At 40.7% G+C, this 18,642-nt stretch overlaps 2 protein-coding genes across 2 annotated transcripts in view; both read right to left on the reverse strand.

The window, feature by feature from the left end:
* LOC118478212 (guanylate cyclase 2D-like) overlaps positions 1-16,324 on the reverse strand; it is a 78,426-nt gene extending 62,102 nt beyond the window's left edge. The window contains exon 1 of the mRNA XM_035971353.1: positions 15,523-16,324. The gene's annotated coding sequence lies outside the window, so the exon portion shown is untranslated. The remainder of the gene's footprint in view (positions 1-15,522) is intronic.
* Positions 8,862-17,793, reverse strand: LOC106012592 (putative uncharacterized protein DDB_G0271982; the record flags this gene model as incomplete). The annotated part of the gene is made up of 2 exons (XM_013085969.1): positions 8,862-8,924; positions 17,656-17,793. Coding segments are annotated over 2 exons (201 nt in total), but the record flags the coding sequence as incomplete, so codon positions are not given.
* Positions 17,794-18,642: the final 849 nt, after the last annotated feature.

Below are 18,642 nucleotides of genomic sequence, written 5' to 3' on the forward strand. Positions count from 1 at the left end.
CTCTCTCTCTCTCTCTCTCTCTCTCTCTCTCTCTCTCTCTCTCTCTCTCTCACTTTCTCTCTCTCTTCCCACATTATAGTCTGTCATGCTTTTGAAAAGTTTCCTGAGAAATTACCATAAAAACCCAAAGTAAATATTAAGTAACCAGACATTTTTTTTAGTTTCCCAGACCAGAGGCATACCACTCTGTCCGAGACATTCCCCTCTGAAAAGGAGCAGACATAATAATTTTCTTTTATAGTTTATCAGAAGTAGAGAGGCTTTTATTGAACAATGAAAATGGTTGGTCTATTTTGCTTCATAACGTTATTTAGAAGAGAAAGAAAAAAAACCCACAACAACAAGCAAATATAAAAACACTACGTTCGCATTGGGCTCTTCTTCTAGTTGGAAACATTCCTTTTCTTCCTATGACTTATATAATGAATTTTGTGAGAAACGTACTTAATCGTAGCGGTGGAAACACGCTATAAAGAACTCTTTCTTGCCAGTAGAACGAATGCGTTACAAGGCATTTCTAATTAATTATAATATTCTTCTTTTTCCTCTGAGAGTTTTAGTTTCTGGTCGCTTGGTTGCAACATTTTGGTCAATATTCATTTTAATTGCTCGAGTTACTTTTTTTAAAAAAAGTGTTGACGTTATCAGCAAACTTTGCTGTTTGTGAAGCAGATTCTACGAAATGGAACTGGTGTGTGGGTGGGGCGGGGATGGTTTTTGGTATTGTTACTTCGTTCGGGAAGTAACCATATCCTTGTTTTATATTCTGTTTCCTCAAGCAATATTGAACTTTTACAAATCAAAAACTATTATTCTACAAGAAATCATTTTCCCTTACCTGCGGTTGGTTGCAAATACTAGCGAATTGAACGCTTCCTGCTATCGTTTAACACTAATGAAGCTCAGATGTTATTGCTCGTTTGGGATTGTTGGGAATTTTTTTGGTCGGTTTTAGTTTTGTTTTCTTCTGGAAAGGGGGGGGGGGGTCATTCTCAATTTTATGCTGATTCAATAACGACAAATCAACGCTCTTAACTCGAATTTTAAACATGATGTTTGGGAAATTATGTGAAATCTCATTCATGATAGCATAAGCTGCATAAAGAAAGATTAAACTTTAAAAGCATATTTGTGAGGCAGCGTGGCGGAATCAGGCTCTCGTCAATTTTTGGGCATGTAGAGTTATAGGTATCATCTTAAAGCTTGTTCACCTGTGTTTATTTGGTTGAAAAAAATATCCATTTATCTTGAATATAAGTCGAGATATTTGTGAAAGAAGGAGGTGGGGGTCACCTGTTTTCAGCGGTAAAATTAGTGAGAAAATGGCCGCCAAAGTTTAGTTATTTCCTTAGCTTAAGAGTCCATGGTAACTGAAAATTTACATTTTTCTGTGCCTTTTATCTACGTTTTTCAGAAAAATCCACACAGAAATGAGTTTTTAATGGGCATGAAAGGTGTTGAGCCAAAAAACAAAAAGTTGATAACAATTCACAAACCTGCGGAAAAATGCAAGTTTCTTCATTTTGATTATTTTGACGAGAACCTGATTCCACCCCACTGCCTCACATTTAAACAGCGACAAGTCAGCATACACAAAGCAGAAATTAAAATATTTGCCATTCACAAATCGTGTTTATACAACAACAAAAAAACTGAAAAAAAACAAATGCATAAAATTGAATGCATCCTGCTGCACTCGGAATCAACCGAAAGCTGAAAGCAATCTGCTACTAATTCCAATGTTCGTCTACAAAGATTTTTGGGTTACATTGGTCGAGTCTTTTGCAAGTTTTCCCATTGAGAAAATTGATAATATTATCACGGTTGATGTCAGGTCCGTAAATTCTCAGCTTTACTTTAAACTACCTTAAATTGCAATTCAGTGCTTTCACATTGATTTGCGTCAAAACGGGGAAAATGAGCTTTAGAGGTCTATGAGATAGCACTTAACTGTCGCAATTACGTCAGAAAGTAGCTAACGACCCGAAAGTTTACATTATGATGATCAAGTATTGACAAGGTGAGTGTAATTAGCAGAGCTCATGGTTCTAATGTTTACTGGAATTTTTTTCTTTTTTTTTCTTTTTTTTTTTGGGGGGGGGGGTCATTTGGCTGTGAAAAGGGGGGAGTAAACGTTGAGGCCAGGTTTTACAAGGTACTCCTAAGTATAAGAGCTTTGTTCCACAAACATTTCCGGAAACTACTTGGGGAAAAACAAACTCGCCGACGAACAGAAAAGGTGGGTAGATATAAAGTAAGAGAGAGAGAGAGAGAGAGAGAGAGAGAGAGAGAGAGAGAGAGAGAGAGAGAGAGAGAGAACAGCGTATCGGAAAAACAATTAATGTGAGTCGAGTAAGGGTACAAAACACAGGCACAAAGAAAAAGTGTAACGTAGGCTCATACACACATGAGTTGAAAGGCTGACAAATTACAAAATAGATGAACACTATAATATGATTCTGTATCCCTGCTTCGCACCCGTCAACATGACAGACAAAAGAGTAATAGATTTTTTTCACAGACGCCCCTCCCCCCTCCCCCAATCCAAAAGAATGTCATTATTTGAACTGACGCTATGAGTAAACCTGCCGCGGCCATTTCCAAACATGTTTTTTGTTGGTTTGGGTGGAGCTTCGGAGTCCTACATTTACACAGTAACCTCAGACCTGTGTTTGTTACAGGACTCATAATATTGTCGTAGATGTAGCAGCGTTGTGAAGCAAACATAATTAACACCATAAAAATGCACGTACGTATATACTTGAAACGTATTTATAAGTAAACATTTTAATAACAAAATATCGTATTATGTGTGCATGTGTGTGTATATGTTTGTATGCTTATTTGTGTGTGTGCGTGTTTTTGTGTTTGTTTGTGTGGTTTTTTAATGTTTTTATTTAAGGGTGGGGGGGTTCTTGGAGTACCTAGGTCCACAACAAAAGAGGTTTTGTGAAAAGAAATTGAGAAAACGGGCATGGAAAAAATGATAATATTCCAATTTTAGGGAAGCAAAGGCTTCTAGACAGAAAATTTAATGTCATGAATATGAAAAATGTTAGTAAAGATTTTAGATAACTTCATAACAAAAGGGGCATGGTAGATACCACTGGCTGTTTCATGCTATATGTACTTCCACCCCCCCCCCCCCCCCCCAGGGCAGTGTTACTGACTGAAGTGTCTCTAGGCCATTCCCAAAGTGGGGATATTAATATGTCCTTATGCACAGTAGATTTGTGAATTGTCTGATTTATCAGTGTCATGCTCATACTGTGCCGGAAGAATTTCGGGGGAACTGCTGCTTTTTCTTTCCTCATCTTTACTATCGTCATTTTTCTCTACTTATTTTGTTTGTTTCTCACTCTCTTGTGGACTGCTATTTCCGGGGTGCCTTGATAGAGGAAGCAGACTCTGTGCTGTTGAGGCAAGAAAAATGAGCAGAGTAAGGACCTGACTAATATCTCGTCCTACTGCCAGCTATGGAAGATGGAGATCAACACAGACAAGACTGTTTTAGGACTCTTCAGCCTCAAAAACAAGGTTACAGCAGGTCCGGTAAACCTTAAGATCAATGGAACCAACATCAAACACGAGGACTATCCCAAGTACTTTGGTGTACAACTGGACCGAAAGCTGTCTCTCAAAGAGCACATAGGGGAGCTGACCAAGAAAGCCACCTCCAGACTAAACCTTATGAAACACCTTTCATCACTCAACTAGGGAGCTGACAAAGCAACCCTCCGACAACTTTATATAGGGTATGTCAGATCTGTGATTGACTACTCCCTACCACTAATATCCATAGCCAGCCAAAACTCTTTGGCACAGCTTGACAGAGTACAGAACCAAGCACTAAGATTTGTTTCTGGTGCGATGAAGACCACGCCTACAAGCGCCTGCGAAATCCACACCAATAGAACCACTGGACCTCAGAAGAAAGAGTGCTACACTCGAAACCTAAGAAAGATTTGTGCGGCTAGAAGACACGAACGAAAACGGAAAAATGACAGATGAGTGGGAACCAAGAACACGCATCCAGAAGACCTGACCTCCTTCATGCGAGAAGCAACAAAACTACTTCAGGAGTTTGACCCATCCGAGAACAGAGAACGAATCACCAACATCAGCAGCGAACCTCCTTATTGGCAGGCAACTATTTGGCCCATGTGGAACATACAGCTCTATGACGCAGAGAGAGTTGCCATAATAAAGACCCTGGAGCAGATCACCAAGACATTTTTGAAGGCGCAGTAACACCATGGAATGTTGTTGTCTTCTCTGACTCAATGTCAGTACTCCAAGCCGTCGAGGGAGGAGACGGAACCATTCTCAGCCTTGTAGAACAGATGGGCACTACCTATGGCGTCCAGGTTACACTGCAGTGGGTGCCTGGCCATTCTGGAGTACCAGGTAATGAGACTGAAGACCAGCTATCAAAGACTGGAGCAAGCCTGCCCCAGACAGACACAGCCGCCTCTTTACAGGCCTGCAGAGGGATCATCCAAGCCAAAAGCAGAGACGAGTGGCTAAACAGATGGGCCAACGCAGAAACAGGAAGATCGCTCTTCGGGTACATGGACAAACCCAACCCCAAAGACCCATCGAATCTCTTATGTCGAGCTGATCATACTTTGATCTTCAGAGCACGCACAGGACACATACACACCAACAAGCACATAATAGAATTAGCCCCACGTGGGAACCCCATTGCAGACACTGTGACTACCACGAGGAGACCGTTGAACATCTTCTCCTTCACTGCCCAACCCTGACAGTTCTTCGACGCAGGCTTCCCCGTTTAGACGCCATAAAACCTTACTAAAACAAACTCTTCCCCTGTACTGTCTGGTATACAAGAGAGAGAGAGAGAGAGAGAGAGAGAGAGAGAGAGAGAGAGAGAGAGAGAGAGAGAGAGAGAGAGAGAGACAGACAGAGAGATGTTGCTTTTTACGTTTGTCTTACCCTGGCCATTTCCCCACATTTTGTCATATCCAGCTCCTGGGTGTTTACCTCACCTCTGATAGTACCTCTGTAGCTGCCAATTGGTCTCTCTCTTCTTTTTTTTCATTTAGTATCTAGATGTCTAGTACCATTCGGCCTACGGTTAACAACTTGGAGAGGGATGAGCACCGCCCAAGACACACCACATGAGAATGACAAACAGCTCAGACACTATACTACAGAGGACAAAAATAGATGGCGAGAGCTGGTTTTCAGATGCAGTGGTGCACCCACGGTTGGCCCAACCACGGGATAGAAGAAGAAGACCATTCTGAATAGGGCTATCTTGTCTGTGGCATTGTCAAATAATATCCTAAATAATAATGTCCATTTTCTCCTTTTTGTGGTTGCATGTTTGTATTGATGTTTTCCATCCTATCTCTTTCCACTCCTTGATAAAATTAACAATGCACGTTTTATTGTTAGGGCAGAAGGCCTTATATGATTAATTGACAACAATTATATTACTTGTGGATAAATTATGAAAGAATGAACTAATCACTAATAATGACCTTTCATCTCAACTGCGCCTGGTATAACAAAACAGGAAGACAAGCTTTAAGTTGCCACGATAGACGAAATAGAAATATTGATGTAATGCACGGAATACATGTACAAATGTATGAATTATTCATAAACCTGAGTGCAACTACGCAATCTTTACTCAACACGCTTCTGTGTTCTGTAGAGAGTGCAGTGTAGAGCCCAGATTCTTTTCTCCTTGCTACTTTAGGATAATTTTGGTATCGGATTCAAAATACCGTTGGGGAAATTTAATTTGTTTCGCTTGATACAAACACTGTTAGTCTTTGATGTGTGCAGTGTGTGTATGTGTGTGTGTGTGTGTGTGTGTGTGTGTGTGTGTGTGTGTGTGTGTGTGTGTGTGTGCGGGCATGTCTGAATGAGAGATAGAGAATGAGAATGTGTGCATATGCGTTCGCAAGAGTTTGTGTGTGCATGCGTGTGTGTATGCATGTTTGAGTGTGTATTTATGCGTGCGCTCGCGCCCGAGTGTGTGTGTGTGGGTGTGTGTGTATGTGTGCAAATAAATGATCGTATTATGCATTGTATGTGTTTTTAATATCTATCATAGGTACAATGTTACTATTACTCGGAAGAATAAACGTATGAAAAATAGAGAAGAGAAAGCAAGGGTTTATTCAACAGCTAAGTAAAAAAAAAATGCTGCAGCAAGTTTATTGGATATACTATTTATTTTTAATTTTTTTGGTAAGTGTTTTACGGTGCTCGCAACTGCATAAGATCATATGAGCGCGCGGAAGCCTACTCTTATCTATTCTGGACCACCAAAGGATCTTTAAAGTGCGCCACTTGCACACAGGCCCCCCAAGATTTTCCCCCCTTGTCCGAGAAGGCTAGGTGTTGATCTTTCCTACAAGAAGATCAAGGGTGTGGCTGAAAGACAGCAGTAAGAAGGAGCCAAGGAGAAGCAGCGGAAAGGTTGTAGAAAGAGTCGGGAGCCCAGAGGAGGGGGCAAAGGAGGTGAGGTGTTGGGGGCAGAAAATGGAGACGAAAGCAGACCACAGAGCTTTGCTAGAGAGCAGGAAAGAGGGGGAAAGGAGAACATTTTAGAAAAGAGAATGTTTCCGTCTCTACTCGGATTCGAACATGGAACCTTTGAATGAGAGGCGAACACCTTAACCTATAGGCCACGAGAGCCCCACTTACTATTTGAAGAAAAACAATTTTAACACTTCGCGAGATATTTCTAAAATGTTTGACCTAGAAAAAGCTCCGGGAGAAAACGCATATGATTTTTTTAAACGAAAAGAAAGTGGAAAAAAAATAAAATTATGTGAAACCCAACCACATGTTTGCTTGTTCCATGGGACGGAATTAAATAAAATGTAGCAGCTGATGAATGCGCTTGTGAATATTTCATCAACCGAAAACATATTACCGGCTCTGGACATTTTTGAAAAAATATTATGTTAAGGTTTCCATAGATTAAAAAAAAATATGTTTAATTAAAAATATGATGTAGACGGAAGAGAAAAGAAGACTACAAATGTTTCTTTCTTTTTTTTTCTTTTTTTTTTTCCTTTTTTTTCGAGATAGAGAACTGAGCGGAGACAATTCAGAAACAACACATGGTAAACAAAACTGAGTTGAGCAAGTGGTAAGTGTCAAAAGGTGTGGGTTCAAAAACCTCCACAGCTGATGCATATTTTTGCTGTCTTTGAGATTAATATTAATATTGACATTCACTGTTTTTCTCAATTATTTGTAGAAATTATTTTGAGGGTTAAACATGAGCCTAAACCTCTGCCTGCTCCCAAAATCACAAAGCAAAACTTCAAAATTACAAGAAAATGTTTCAGTGTACGAAAAAGTCCAAGCAAATTCTGAATGCCCTCGGACTGGACAAAGCTTTCCCGATTTGGCACTCGCAAGAATGCGTGAATATAATACTGTGTGTGCGCGTGTGTGTGTGTGTGTGTATGAGTGAGTGTCTGTGTGTATGTGTGTGTGAGTGTGTCTGTGTGTGTATTTGTATGTATATATATATATATATATATATATAGGCACAGATGTATGTATGTAAGTGCATAAACCTGTGTGCGTGTGTGTGCGCATATAATTTGTGTGTGCGTGTATGTGTGAGTATGTGTGTTTATGTGTGTCTTTCTGTGCCTGTGTGCGCGGTTCAGAGTGGTAATATTGTGGAGATTTTCTAATAATGAAGACAAACCTACGAACAAAAGAGAAGCGGGGAACAAGTCGTGGGCCTTGATTGCGCAAACGACCTCAGGAAAGTATTACGTGGCATTCTAGAAAAGACAAAAAAGAGTTTGCCCGATTAACGTAATTTGGAAGAGATGAAGACAAACAGGCTATAGAAAAAGAAATGACGCGCGGATAAATTACATCAATAAAGGACAAATTAGTTATGCGTCATTGGAAAAAAAAGGAAGAGGAAGCGGAACATTCAGAATACAACGCACTTAATCAACAAATAAAACCTAGTAAATTATAGCACAAAACTAGCCTCTAGAGAAAAACCCTTTTGTGGATATGTAGATACAACCTGAACGACTGGTGCTTACAAAAACAATTGATTTACAGTTATCGTCCGCCTATATTGAATTGCAATATTGGCAGTAAGTAATTGCAGCCCAGGGTGTACTAGGATACAACATTGTCACTTATTGTGTGAACGTTTGGGATACGTTCTCAGTATTTACTCGTCATGTCTTGACCTTATAATATATAAAATATATAAATATATATAATATATATATTATATATATACATGTATATTATGTATATAATATATTATATATACATATGTGCTTGTGTGTGTGTGTGTGTGTGTGTGTGTGTGTGTGTGTGTGTGTGTGTGTGTGTGTGTGTGTGTGTGTGTATGTGTGTGTGTGTGTGTGTGTGAGTGTGTGTTATTTATTGCTGTTGGACGCTTCGCTGACGCAAACAGGAGACCCGACCGAGTTTCATTCTCGAACAGAAAGAATTAATATTTATGAGTGTTTTTGGTATTTCTGCTGTTGGGGTGTTTTATCACTCTCAGCCCCGGCTGACCCAATGAAAAGCATCGAAAAGTACTCACTCAAGTGACTTCGGTTTTTTGTTGAAGAGCTGCAGTTCACCCACAGTCCATGAATTGCAAGGGCCATGGACCAAAGAAACAACCAAGAAGACGACGAAGAAGCTGACCGCACTTTCACAAAACAGTTTGCTGTTACTGTTCAACAAAAGTCTCAAGATACTTATTTTTACCACGTTCTCCACCAGTAGTTTTTAGATGTGGGTATGGAAGTTGAGTCTGTGTATGAATGTGTGTGTGTGTTTTTTGTGTGTATGTCTTTGCGTCTGTGTTGTTGTTGTTGTTGTTGTTGTTGTTGTTGTTGTTGTTGTTGTTGATGTAGTTGTTGTTGTTGTTTAATTAAAATTAATCTCAAAACATGCATGTGTGTGGTTGGTCGGTGCTCTGGTGTGGTTTGCTCCTTCTTTCTTATCAAACATCTATCGTCCTGATCTCTCCTCTTTCTTTTTTGTTTTGTTACTCTCTTGTAACAACTCTAATCACAGCCCAGTCACAAATCTCACGCCAATTGAGCCCTTGCTTTAGATTGCGCAATTTGTGCTCAATTGGGGTGAAATTTGTGACTGGGCTGACCATGGGTGCAGGGTAAGAATGTCGTTAGCTGTGAGACATTGATCTGTCACAGCAGCTTTATGCGCTAGTGTATTATTATTCACGGATGTGTGTCCTTGGGATTTGTTTGAAAGACAGGTACAAAATAAAGCTCGAGAATTTGGTTGATGTAGCGTTGAGCAGTTAGATTCCCACGAACAGACGCAAGTGCAGTCTTGCCAGCACTGCTGATTCCAACCCGCACAATGACGCTACCTCCAACAAATTATTTGCTTGTCTGATACAAGCTGAGTTTTACCGTTGGTTGGGTTTTCTGTAGTCTTTTGCCCATCCATCGTGCCGTACCAGTTGAAATTGGGACTCATCTGAAAAAATGTACTTATTTCAAATACAACGTGGCCTTCCAAGCTATGCTGTACTGTGCCCAGTGAAGTCTGTGGAGGACGTGAAAGGGTTTCAGTTTTATGCGATAAACTAGACACGTAGCGTCATGTATCGCCGTTTTCAAACGACAAAGAACAGTCAGGACAAAGACCGGATTATCATTTCTAACTCTGCTCGACTCATGTTGGGTCTGTGTTGCCGTTTGAACTCGAATTCTCGACTGTTGCATGCGGACGATTTTCTCGGTTTTCTCTTACAGCGTCCTGCTCGTTTTGAGTCTGTCATTTGGAAGCCTATTGTTACCTAGCGATCTTGTGTCGCATTTACAATGTGTCTGCTCACGTTGAACCTGCTCGTGAATGATAAAATCGGAGTGCCCACCTGTAGCGTTTCAATAATTTGATTTCTTTTTCATCCATTCAGCCGAAGCGTAGTGAATCAATAAAGAGAGAACCTTTTGAAGTAACGAACAATTTGAAAGGAGTCCAATCTCACGTGTGAAATTTTTGTTTTCAAAGTTACCCACATTTTTTCATATTTATTTTTACAAAATGTTGAAACTACGTGAATGACATCGTCAGACAAAACGATAGACCAGTGCACCTTAGTGAGTACAGTGCACGAACGGCAATGAGCAATAGTGAATAATTGGATATAAGTTTTTGAGTTACATACTCTTCACATATGTTAAATTAATAAGGATAAAGTGCATAATATTTTCACAACGGTTATTATCATTGGGACATATACAGTGGGACGTCTTGAACACAAGTGAAACACCCGCAGGGACATCGATGTTTGGGGGGGGGGGGCTAGTAAAACTGGGTTATTTCTTCACGCCTCCGTTTAAAGACTTATTTGCAGATATAAACTTTGCTTTTGTATGTTTAAAGAGACATTTAATGTCAGAGCTCTATATACCAACAGCAGAATCTCGGTAAGAACGAAGGAAGGCAATACAGACTGGTTCAAAGTAAGATCTGGAGTACGATACGGATGCATTCTATCTCCCCTCCTGTTTATAATATATATATGGACACAATAACACAAGAACCAAACCAAAGCCCAGAAAGCGTAAATGAATTTCTGTTCGCAGACGACTAATGTCTTATTCATCATAACCAACAAAGCCTCCAAAATCATACTACTGAACTCAACAACACTTGTGAGAAATTCAAATGAAAATAAGCACATCAAAAACAAAAGTTTTGATAGTCAGCCGAAACCATAGTCCCCTGAGCATCCATGTCAATAGTAAACAACTGAAACAGGTGAAGGAGTTTAAATATCTTGGCAGCACTTTTTCTGAAAACGGGTCCATAGACAGAGAAATAGAAATGCGAACTCAAAATGCCAACGCTGTCACCTACCAGCCCGCACCCCTTCTATCTCATTCAAACATCTCCATGGACACAAAGAGACAGCTTGTCACCTCAATATTCATACCAACATTATGTTATCAGTGCCAGACCTGGACCTTAAGCAAAACCCATGAAAGCAAAATCCCTGCTTGCGAAATGAAATGCCTCACAACTGAAAGAGCTGCGGAGCTGGCCTGCCATATAAGGCTGCATCTCCCCTTGACGCTTGACGCCAACAGAGGATGAAAAAGTAAAAGTAAAGTAAATAAAAGGACATTTGGCCCAACTGAAGCCATTCTATACATTTTCTGCTGTAAGTAAAGAACGTAATCCATAGATAGAACGGTGTGTTGACAGAAGAAAAAACGTTTCATATTTTATGACGCATTTTCAAAGAGGGAAAAAAATTGACGTTTTCTTGGATTTTACCTTGAAGCCTCCAGGACAGGAGGATCTCGTAAACAACTACGTCACTTCTCCAGACTAGCTTTTACTGCTGATTGAAATAGATGCCGCACCCTGAACGCCATAGACACTCGCCGCAGGACCTAATGGCTATAATAAGTTCGCTGTCATGGAGGGGGTCTCCCCTGAGCAGGCCTTCCTGACCTGCAGAATTTCTCTTTTCATACACCGACTTTGCACTTGAAGAAACCGCTCACCCAGGTGTGGGACTGTGTTAATTATACTGTTGTTTACTCCCCCGTCGATGCAAACTATTTAAAATCATTCTCGACCCAGAAAATTTAGAGCCAAAACGGGCTGAGTAGGTTACAGTATTCCAGCTAACGGAAAGTGATACTCGACCCCAAACCTCCCCAGTCGGGAACGGAACTCACGTCTTTCGTTTTCGAAGGCCAAGATTCTAAACACTGCACCTCTGACGTTGGTCAATGGGCGTTTAAAAATGGTAAAACGTGTGTTTCAAAGAAAAAGTATTCTATTTCCTCTTATGTACGCGAATATAAAAATGAAACGACACTATTACATTAAAAAACGCAAACACTCGTAGATCTTTGGATATGTGTCTCCCTTGGGGCATGTCAAGAAAGTCAGGATTTCGAAGAGAGAGAACGAGTAGCTTACTTGTGCAGTTTACTTCCTCTGTGTCTGTCTGTTTATATACGCAAAAGGGCATCCAGATCTTTGTTAGTTCTTTGACAACGCATGCTAGAAATAGCCCTTTATTATCGAAGTGCAAAATATGAAACCAATAATTTACAGATTTGGCTGATCATTACGAGTACGGTCAGGCAGATTTTTTTCTATATTAAAAGAAACTGTAATTACACTATTTGCTAGCTTAAAGACTTAACCTAACGTGAACTTCTAGAAAAGTACTTTCTGGTCAGTAAATTCTTAAAAACACAAGCTCAAATTTGTGAGGTAGTTAAAAATTATCATGGCGTTGATCAACGTAAGATGATTCGAGTTGGATCCACACTGTCCTCGTCTTTCGTGGGATATTTCCTGTAGCAGTGGGTTCTTGTCTGGGACTAGGGGCTCCCAGGGGTGCCGCCTTTGAACAGCGCCGCTGCGTGCTCAGGTGTAAGTGCAAGTTTTTTACGTCCCCGAAGTCACAATTTAGGTTATCAGGAGGGAGGGGCTACTTTGAGCCTTCTTGTTAAGGCCAATCCGGGCTTATTTTAGTTTTGGGTTTTATTATTTAGGTCGGGTTTTACTGCACTTGCCACCCAATAAGGTCATATAAGTGCCGAAGATTAGAGGTTTTACAAGAGAGAAAGAAACAAAACAAAGTAAGAGGAGAGAACAAGCCCATAGACGTTTGATAGGAAAGAAGGAGCAAACCACACCAGATAAACCGTCGACCTCCCACCAACTACCCGCTCGGGCTATTTGTTATATACTATCTCTTCGGTCAGATGGAGTTACTCCACCAAAAAAAAACCGTTTCCCACACCAGAATGTAATTCCCATTTTTGTGCGTGTAACATTGAAGAGTCTGATTGTTACACGGCAGGCGCCGGTGTGTTTAGTATTTGTGTTGTTACCTTGTGGTCATGAAAAAAACAAAAGAAAACAAAGAGAAAGTTCCTAATAAATCGACCTTCCACCCCTCACCTCCTTTGGCTCCAAAATCGATAATAGTAGGCTTCGGTCTCCACCCGGGCAAAAATTCAAAATTTCCTACCAACTGAAAATGTGTAATGTGTCCAACGTACTCATATGCAGTTGCGAGCGTTGTACGACACTTACCAAAACAACACACAAAAAAACGACCTTCCCACAATGGCTTTATGCACTCATCATTTTTCACAATGAAAACGAATCCCGTATTGCATTCTGTTGTCTAAAGGTTAAGCTTTTCTTCGCAAACTGCAGCCGTGAATTTGATTGGCGTGTGGGAAATTCTTTGATCAGGTATCTTCATCCGTCTACTGGGACATTTTATCTATCTCAGCTCGGGTTAACCCGAGAGCCGGAATGAAGAGCCAGATTCATAGCAGCCTGCCCGCTAAATGATCTAAATTGTGTGATCTGGTTGTGCAATATTTGCAATTTCTATGACAATGGATCACATTTTGATACGAGTTTGGAGCCCATAATAAGACACAATTGGATCATTCTGATGCTTGTTACAGAATCCTAGGAATGGGATTTTCTGCTTGGTTCCCATCCTCGACGGACAGATATGCTTGAAGAGGGAGTTGAGAAATAAGTGAGTAAGCATAGAGAAGGGATGGCAACTGTACGTCCTTGGAGTTGTGGTGTACAGGTGGCACCCTAACGGCGGGGCTATCGCGACTCTCTTGGTGGGCAGCACACTAATTTACACACACATGTCTGCACGTGGGGAAGCAAAGCATTTTATCATAATAACAGACTGTTCAAGGCTTGCCCACACACATACCCCTCACGCGCCCCCTCTTTAACGCTTACTTCTAACTCTTTTCGCATAAGCAACGCTTGTTTGTTTATACTCACGCAGGTGTGCTCAATACGCACGAAAGCCCTCAATACTGCTCTACATTCACATTCTTCATTGCGTTTGGGTTATCTTACACAAAACATGCCATAATGTCTTCCAAAGCAATAAAAACCTACCCATTTTAGTACATGAATGTTCCCATAGTTGCTAACATCACGGTGGTCTTTATTTTTTTAATCATCCGATCCTTTTAAAGCAGTTTTGCTCAAGTTTTGTGCTGATTCGTACTCAGGCCCTAGACCCTGGCTGGGAATATGATAATGGTCCACCTGGGTATAGAGTTAGAGGGAATGAAACGCACAGACAAAGCGGGTGCGGCCGGGGGGGGGGGCATAATATCTGCATGGCGATTATACATTGCACTCCAGAACTGACTGCTGGCACGAACAGTCGGCTACCTGTGGCTGTCATCAGGCTGCTTACCTAATCAAAGCAAGCGCGCTCACACAAACACACACACACACGCGCGCGCGCGCGCGCACGCACACAAACACACGCACGCACGCATACACGCACGTACGCATGCATGTAAACACAACTTATAAAGAAATCCAACTAACCAAAGAAATGTGGTCGATCCAGGTCAGCCCATGCCAGTCCAATAGTCTCTCTTATGTGCTAAAGTCAATCTCTATGAATTAGCATAAATAATATAATTCTCTGAGCGGAGAAATTATTTTTAAAATTATTGTCTCTATCGCAAAAGTATCAATATGTTTAAATTTTACTTGTTGCCTACAGGGCACGTCACGCAAACTCTTGTGCAGCATGTCGATGTGAAATTAAAGTAGCACAACCAAAGTTCTTTTCAACAGGGCATGGTTGCTGAAAGTTTAGGGTTTAGGGTTGAGACCTTCGAAAAATGGAAGTGGGTGAGATGTCATTGATGATGCTTTGGTTGCTTTACTAGTAGGTCCGAAGCTACTTATCTACTATCTCTCTTTTCTTTTTCTTTTGTCTTGCTTTTAAGCAGCACTAAATCGCCGTAACTGTGTCAATGGGCTTGAACTTAGAGTAACAGACTGAATCACCTTTCATCCTTACTAGTTATTGAAAAGATAGTTGAATGTATCATGTAGCCTATCTTCGTTATAAGCACAAAATAGAATACTAATGTATCTTCAGCTGCTAAATTCCGAAAGATTTTGGAAGTGAATGCTAATCATTGAATTGCTCCAAAGAAACTTTGAATTATTCAAGACTTTACATAAAGGACTTCAAATAAAAGCATAGTTTTTGGCTGATGTCTGAGTACAGTGTGGTTTCGTGTAAATGCTTAATATATCTTTTAACTTGGCCCTAGAAATCTACATACTTTGCTGTTCCCTAGATAGAGAAAAGAAAAGAAAAAAATATCCGCGCAGTAGCTCTATATAAAAACTCAGTGAAAAGACGAAGAAAGACTACCCTTTTAATTTCAGAATTCAACTCTTGCTTTTTCTCAGGATTAGCAATTTGAAGGCGGCAAAGGTTGGAAGTTGTCATATTATTATTGCGATACGAAATAAACGCTCACATGTGATAGTCATTAACAAATTCAATCTGTTTCTTGAAATCTTTGTGGGTATTTGGTGGTTGTTTTCTTTTTTGGTTTATTATTTTTAAGAGATTCATCCTCCAAATGTTGTAAATAAAATATTATGACATTTAATTAGCGTACAATCATAGCTTACAATTGTCTCAATTCAACTCACGCATGTGTATGGCCACTCGAATTCAGAAATTACGTCCTGGTACACAGGTCGTTAGACCACCAACACAACATTTCTCAGGACGTTTCCTTTCACCATTAACAGATTGGAAGAGTTTGGAAAGCAGCATCCGTAACCAGCGCGATGACATAATTTGAGGGTGAAGATGAAGGACCAGCTGGGCGGATAAGTCTTGTAATTCCAAAGCACAGTTACTCCATAATCAACGGCCAGTTTCGCAAACTACCGCATGGCTAGTTTTCCACCAGTGCAGCCCCCACGTTCATCAGCGCGCCATTCACGCGCACCCATGGGCTGGCTGCGTGCCACTCGCTCACGCACTCTCGCCCCGCTGTGAACACTGAAATGCCAGTCTTCAGGGTGAGGAAGTTTCTTGTTATTAGATCGGGGCGCGTGCCACAGATTTATTCTTTAAAGGCACTCCTCCTTCAGGAAAGTTAGCGTATTTCTTCAATTTTTGGCAAGATATCAACTTGGTACTTTGTTCTTTTGTTGACAATAATCGCACTACTGAATACGTCATGATTTATTTTGGAGGTAGTTTATTTATTAGAACAAATTCCCATTACTGAAGCGTCTTTCCTCCCCCTGTCCCTCATTACACCCCCCCCCCCTACTTTTTCCTCTTTACTCCAAGTCTATTTTTCAGATTACAGTTTTGAGTTTGCTTATTTCTTCTTGTGAGTGCAGTCACACATCATCTGAAAAGCTATTTTTTCCTTCTTCGTTCACTTTCTCTTTTTTAAGTAAGAAAATGTGTGTGTTTGTGTGTGCGTGCATGTGTGTGTGTGTGTGTGTGTGTGTGTGTGTTTGTTTGTGTGTATGTGTGTGTGTGTGTGTGTGTGTGTGTGTACATTTGCGTTGTATGTTGTACGGGTTTTGTTTTGTTTTGTTTTGTTTTTTGGTTTTGTTTTTTCTCTATTTCCTTCTTCTGGGTTGGGGAAGGGCTGTGAGAAGGCCTAGAGATTGCCGGAAGATTATGGTGAAATATGAGCTCATCTTTCAATATTCGAAGAAATAAAAACTCCCTAGCCTGAAGATTGAATCTGAAATTTAGGTGGCAGACTAAATAAGACCTTCAGCCATAATAAATTGAACTGGGAACTTTTGCTTTGTTTTGTGGAAAACTAAAAACGGCGTTCTGAACGGGGATTGTCTTGTAAAGTTTCATCCATTTGGCTTGTTTCTATTGGAGAGAGAGAGAGAGAGAGAGAGAGAGAGAGAGAGAGAGAGAGAGAGAGAGAGAGAGAGAGAGGGGGAGGAAGAGAGAGAGAGAGAGAGAGAGAGAGAGAGAGAGAGAGAGAGAAAAGAATGAAGAATAACCTTCCTATACCACCATTGTTGGCGTCGGTGGCCTTGTGGTTAGGCTCTCGGACTCGCAACCGTAAGGTCGTGGGTTCGAATCCCGTCAGGGGCCCGACGTTGTGTCCTTGGTAAAGGCACTTGGCACAAAGTTTCCTCACTTCACCCAGGTGGAAATGGGTACCCGGCTATAGACAGTGAAAGATCTTGTCAGTTTGATAGTGTTTGAGCGCGTGAAATCCGCAGCTTGCACTGTATGTTTCCGCGGAAGCTGAGAATGTTTCTGAGTGTTCTCAGAGGGTCTGCTGGGGTAATAATAGTTGTAAAGCGCATAGAGCATGCTCTTGAGCATGGATATGCGCTATACAAATGCAATCATTATTTATTATTATTATTACCATCGAACCTACCACAATCCAATCTGCGTGGAATACATCTTGGAAGAGAGACGCGAGTGAATAAAGAAAAACAATAGCAATAACAAACCAAAACAGGATTTTTAAAAAAGCAATACAAAACATGAAACAAGAGAACTAGAGTGAATTGAACCCGTCTTTAGAGTGCAAGGGCAATTAGTCTAACAGTTACGTCTCGGTAGCCGGCCAGTCACTTTTCATACGAACGAGGCCAATGGCAAGGACTCACTGCATTGACTTTACAACAACAACAAAATGTGTCCAGGTCATTATCAGAGGTCGGTCGCATGGTTGAATAGTCTGAGTAAATAAACACTCAGGAGCACATTATGTTCTGTGTGTCTTTCTGTCTGTTTATTTGTTTGTATGTTTGTATGCTTGCTATACTCTCTCTCTTTCTTTCTTTCTCTCTCTCTCTCTCTCTCTCTCTCTCTTTCTCTCTCTCTCTTTCTCTCTCTCTTTCTCTCTCTCTTTCTCTCTCTCTCTTTTTCTCTCTCTCTCTCTCTCGCTCTCTCTCTTTCTCTATCACTATCTTTCTTTCTCGCTTATTCTCTCTCTTTCTTTATTTCTCACTCACTCTCTCTTTCTTTCTCTCTCTCTATCTATCTGTCTCTCTCCTTTCACATTTTTTTCTCTCTTCTCCACATCTGCCCACTCCTTCCTCGACTGGAAAGCATTATCTGAAATCACACAAAAGCACATAAAATTTACCTTGCAAAAACAATTATATGAAATATGAAAGCGTTTAAAGAGAATAATACGTCTTTACATGGCAGACTACGATGTGGGGGTACTCACACGACAACGTACAATAAATGTTGTGATTATTAAAGATGCCAATTTTTTTGGGGGTGAGTATTTTACGGCGCTCGCAACTGCATAAGGTCATATGAGCGCACGGGACACACCAAACATTAATTCAATCGGTAGGAAATTTTGAATTTTGCCCGGGTAGCGGCCGAAGCCTATTCTTATCGAATACCAACTTTACTTTAGGACACAATAGGGGTCAATGACTAAGACTTTCAGATTAAATACTAATTATTCTACCAAAGTATAAATAATTCTGCTGATGGGGCAATGGAATAAATGTTACATGTAACTGTCTGTGTTTTACGCTTCCATCAACACGATTTCGATCATAAAAGGAGGCGGGGTGCTTTGACCCTGCCTTTCAGGGCCAGACATGGCCGAGAGGAACACAACGTCCAAGCAGACAAATATAGGTGGCCGATCTAAAAACACAGACAAAAAAACCTTCTCACCCACTCAAAATATTCAAATCTCGTCTTTTAGCCTGTGAAGGCGAAGCGCTCACCCCAGAAGCAGGTTCTATTCAGCCTCCGCGTGGACCAAAAAATAATTATCTTTAGTTGAATTCTTA

Source organism: Aplysia californica, unplaced genomic scaffold (assembly GCF_000002075.1).
Source record: "Aplysia californica isolate F4 #8 unplaced genomic scaffold, AplCal3.0 scaffold00422, whole genome shotgun sequence".
NCBI classification, from domain to species: Eukaryota; Metazoa; Mollusca; class Gastropoda; order Aplysiida; family Aplysiidae; genus Aplysia; species Aplysia californica.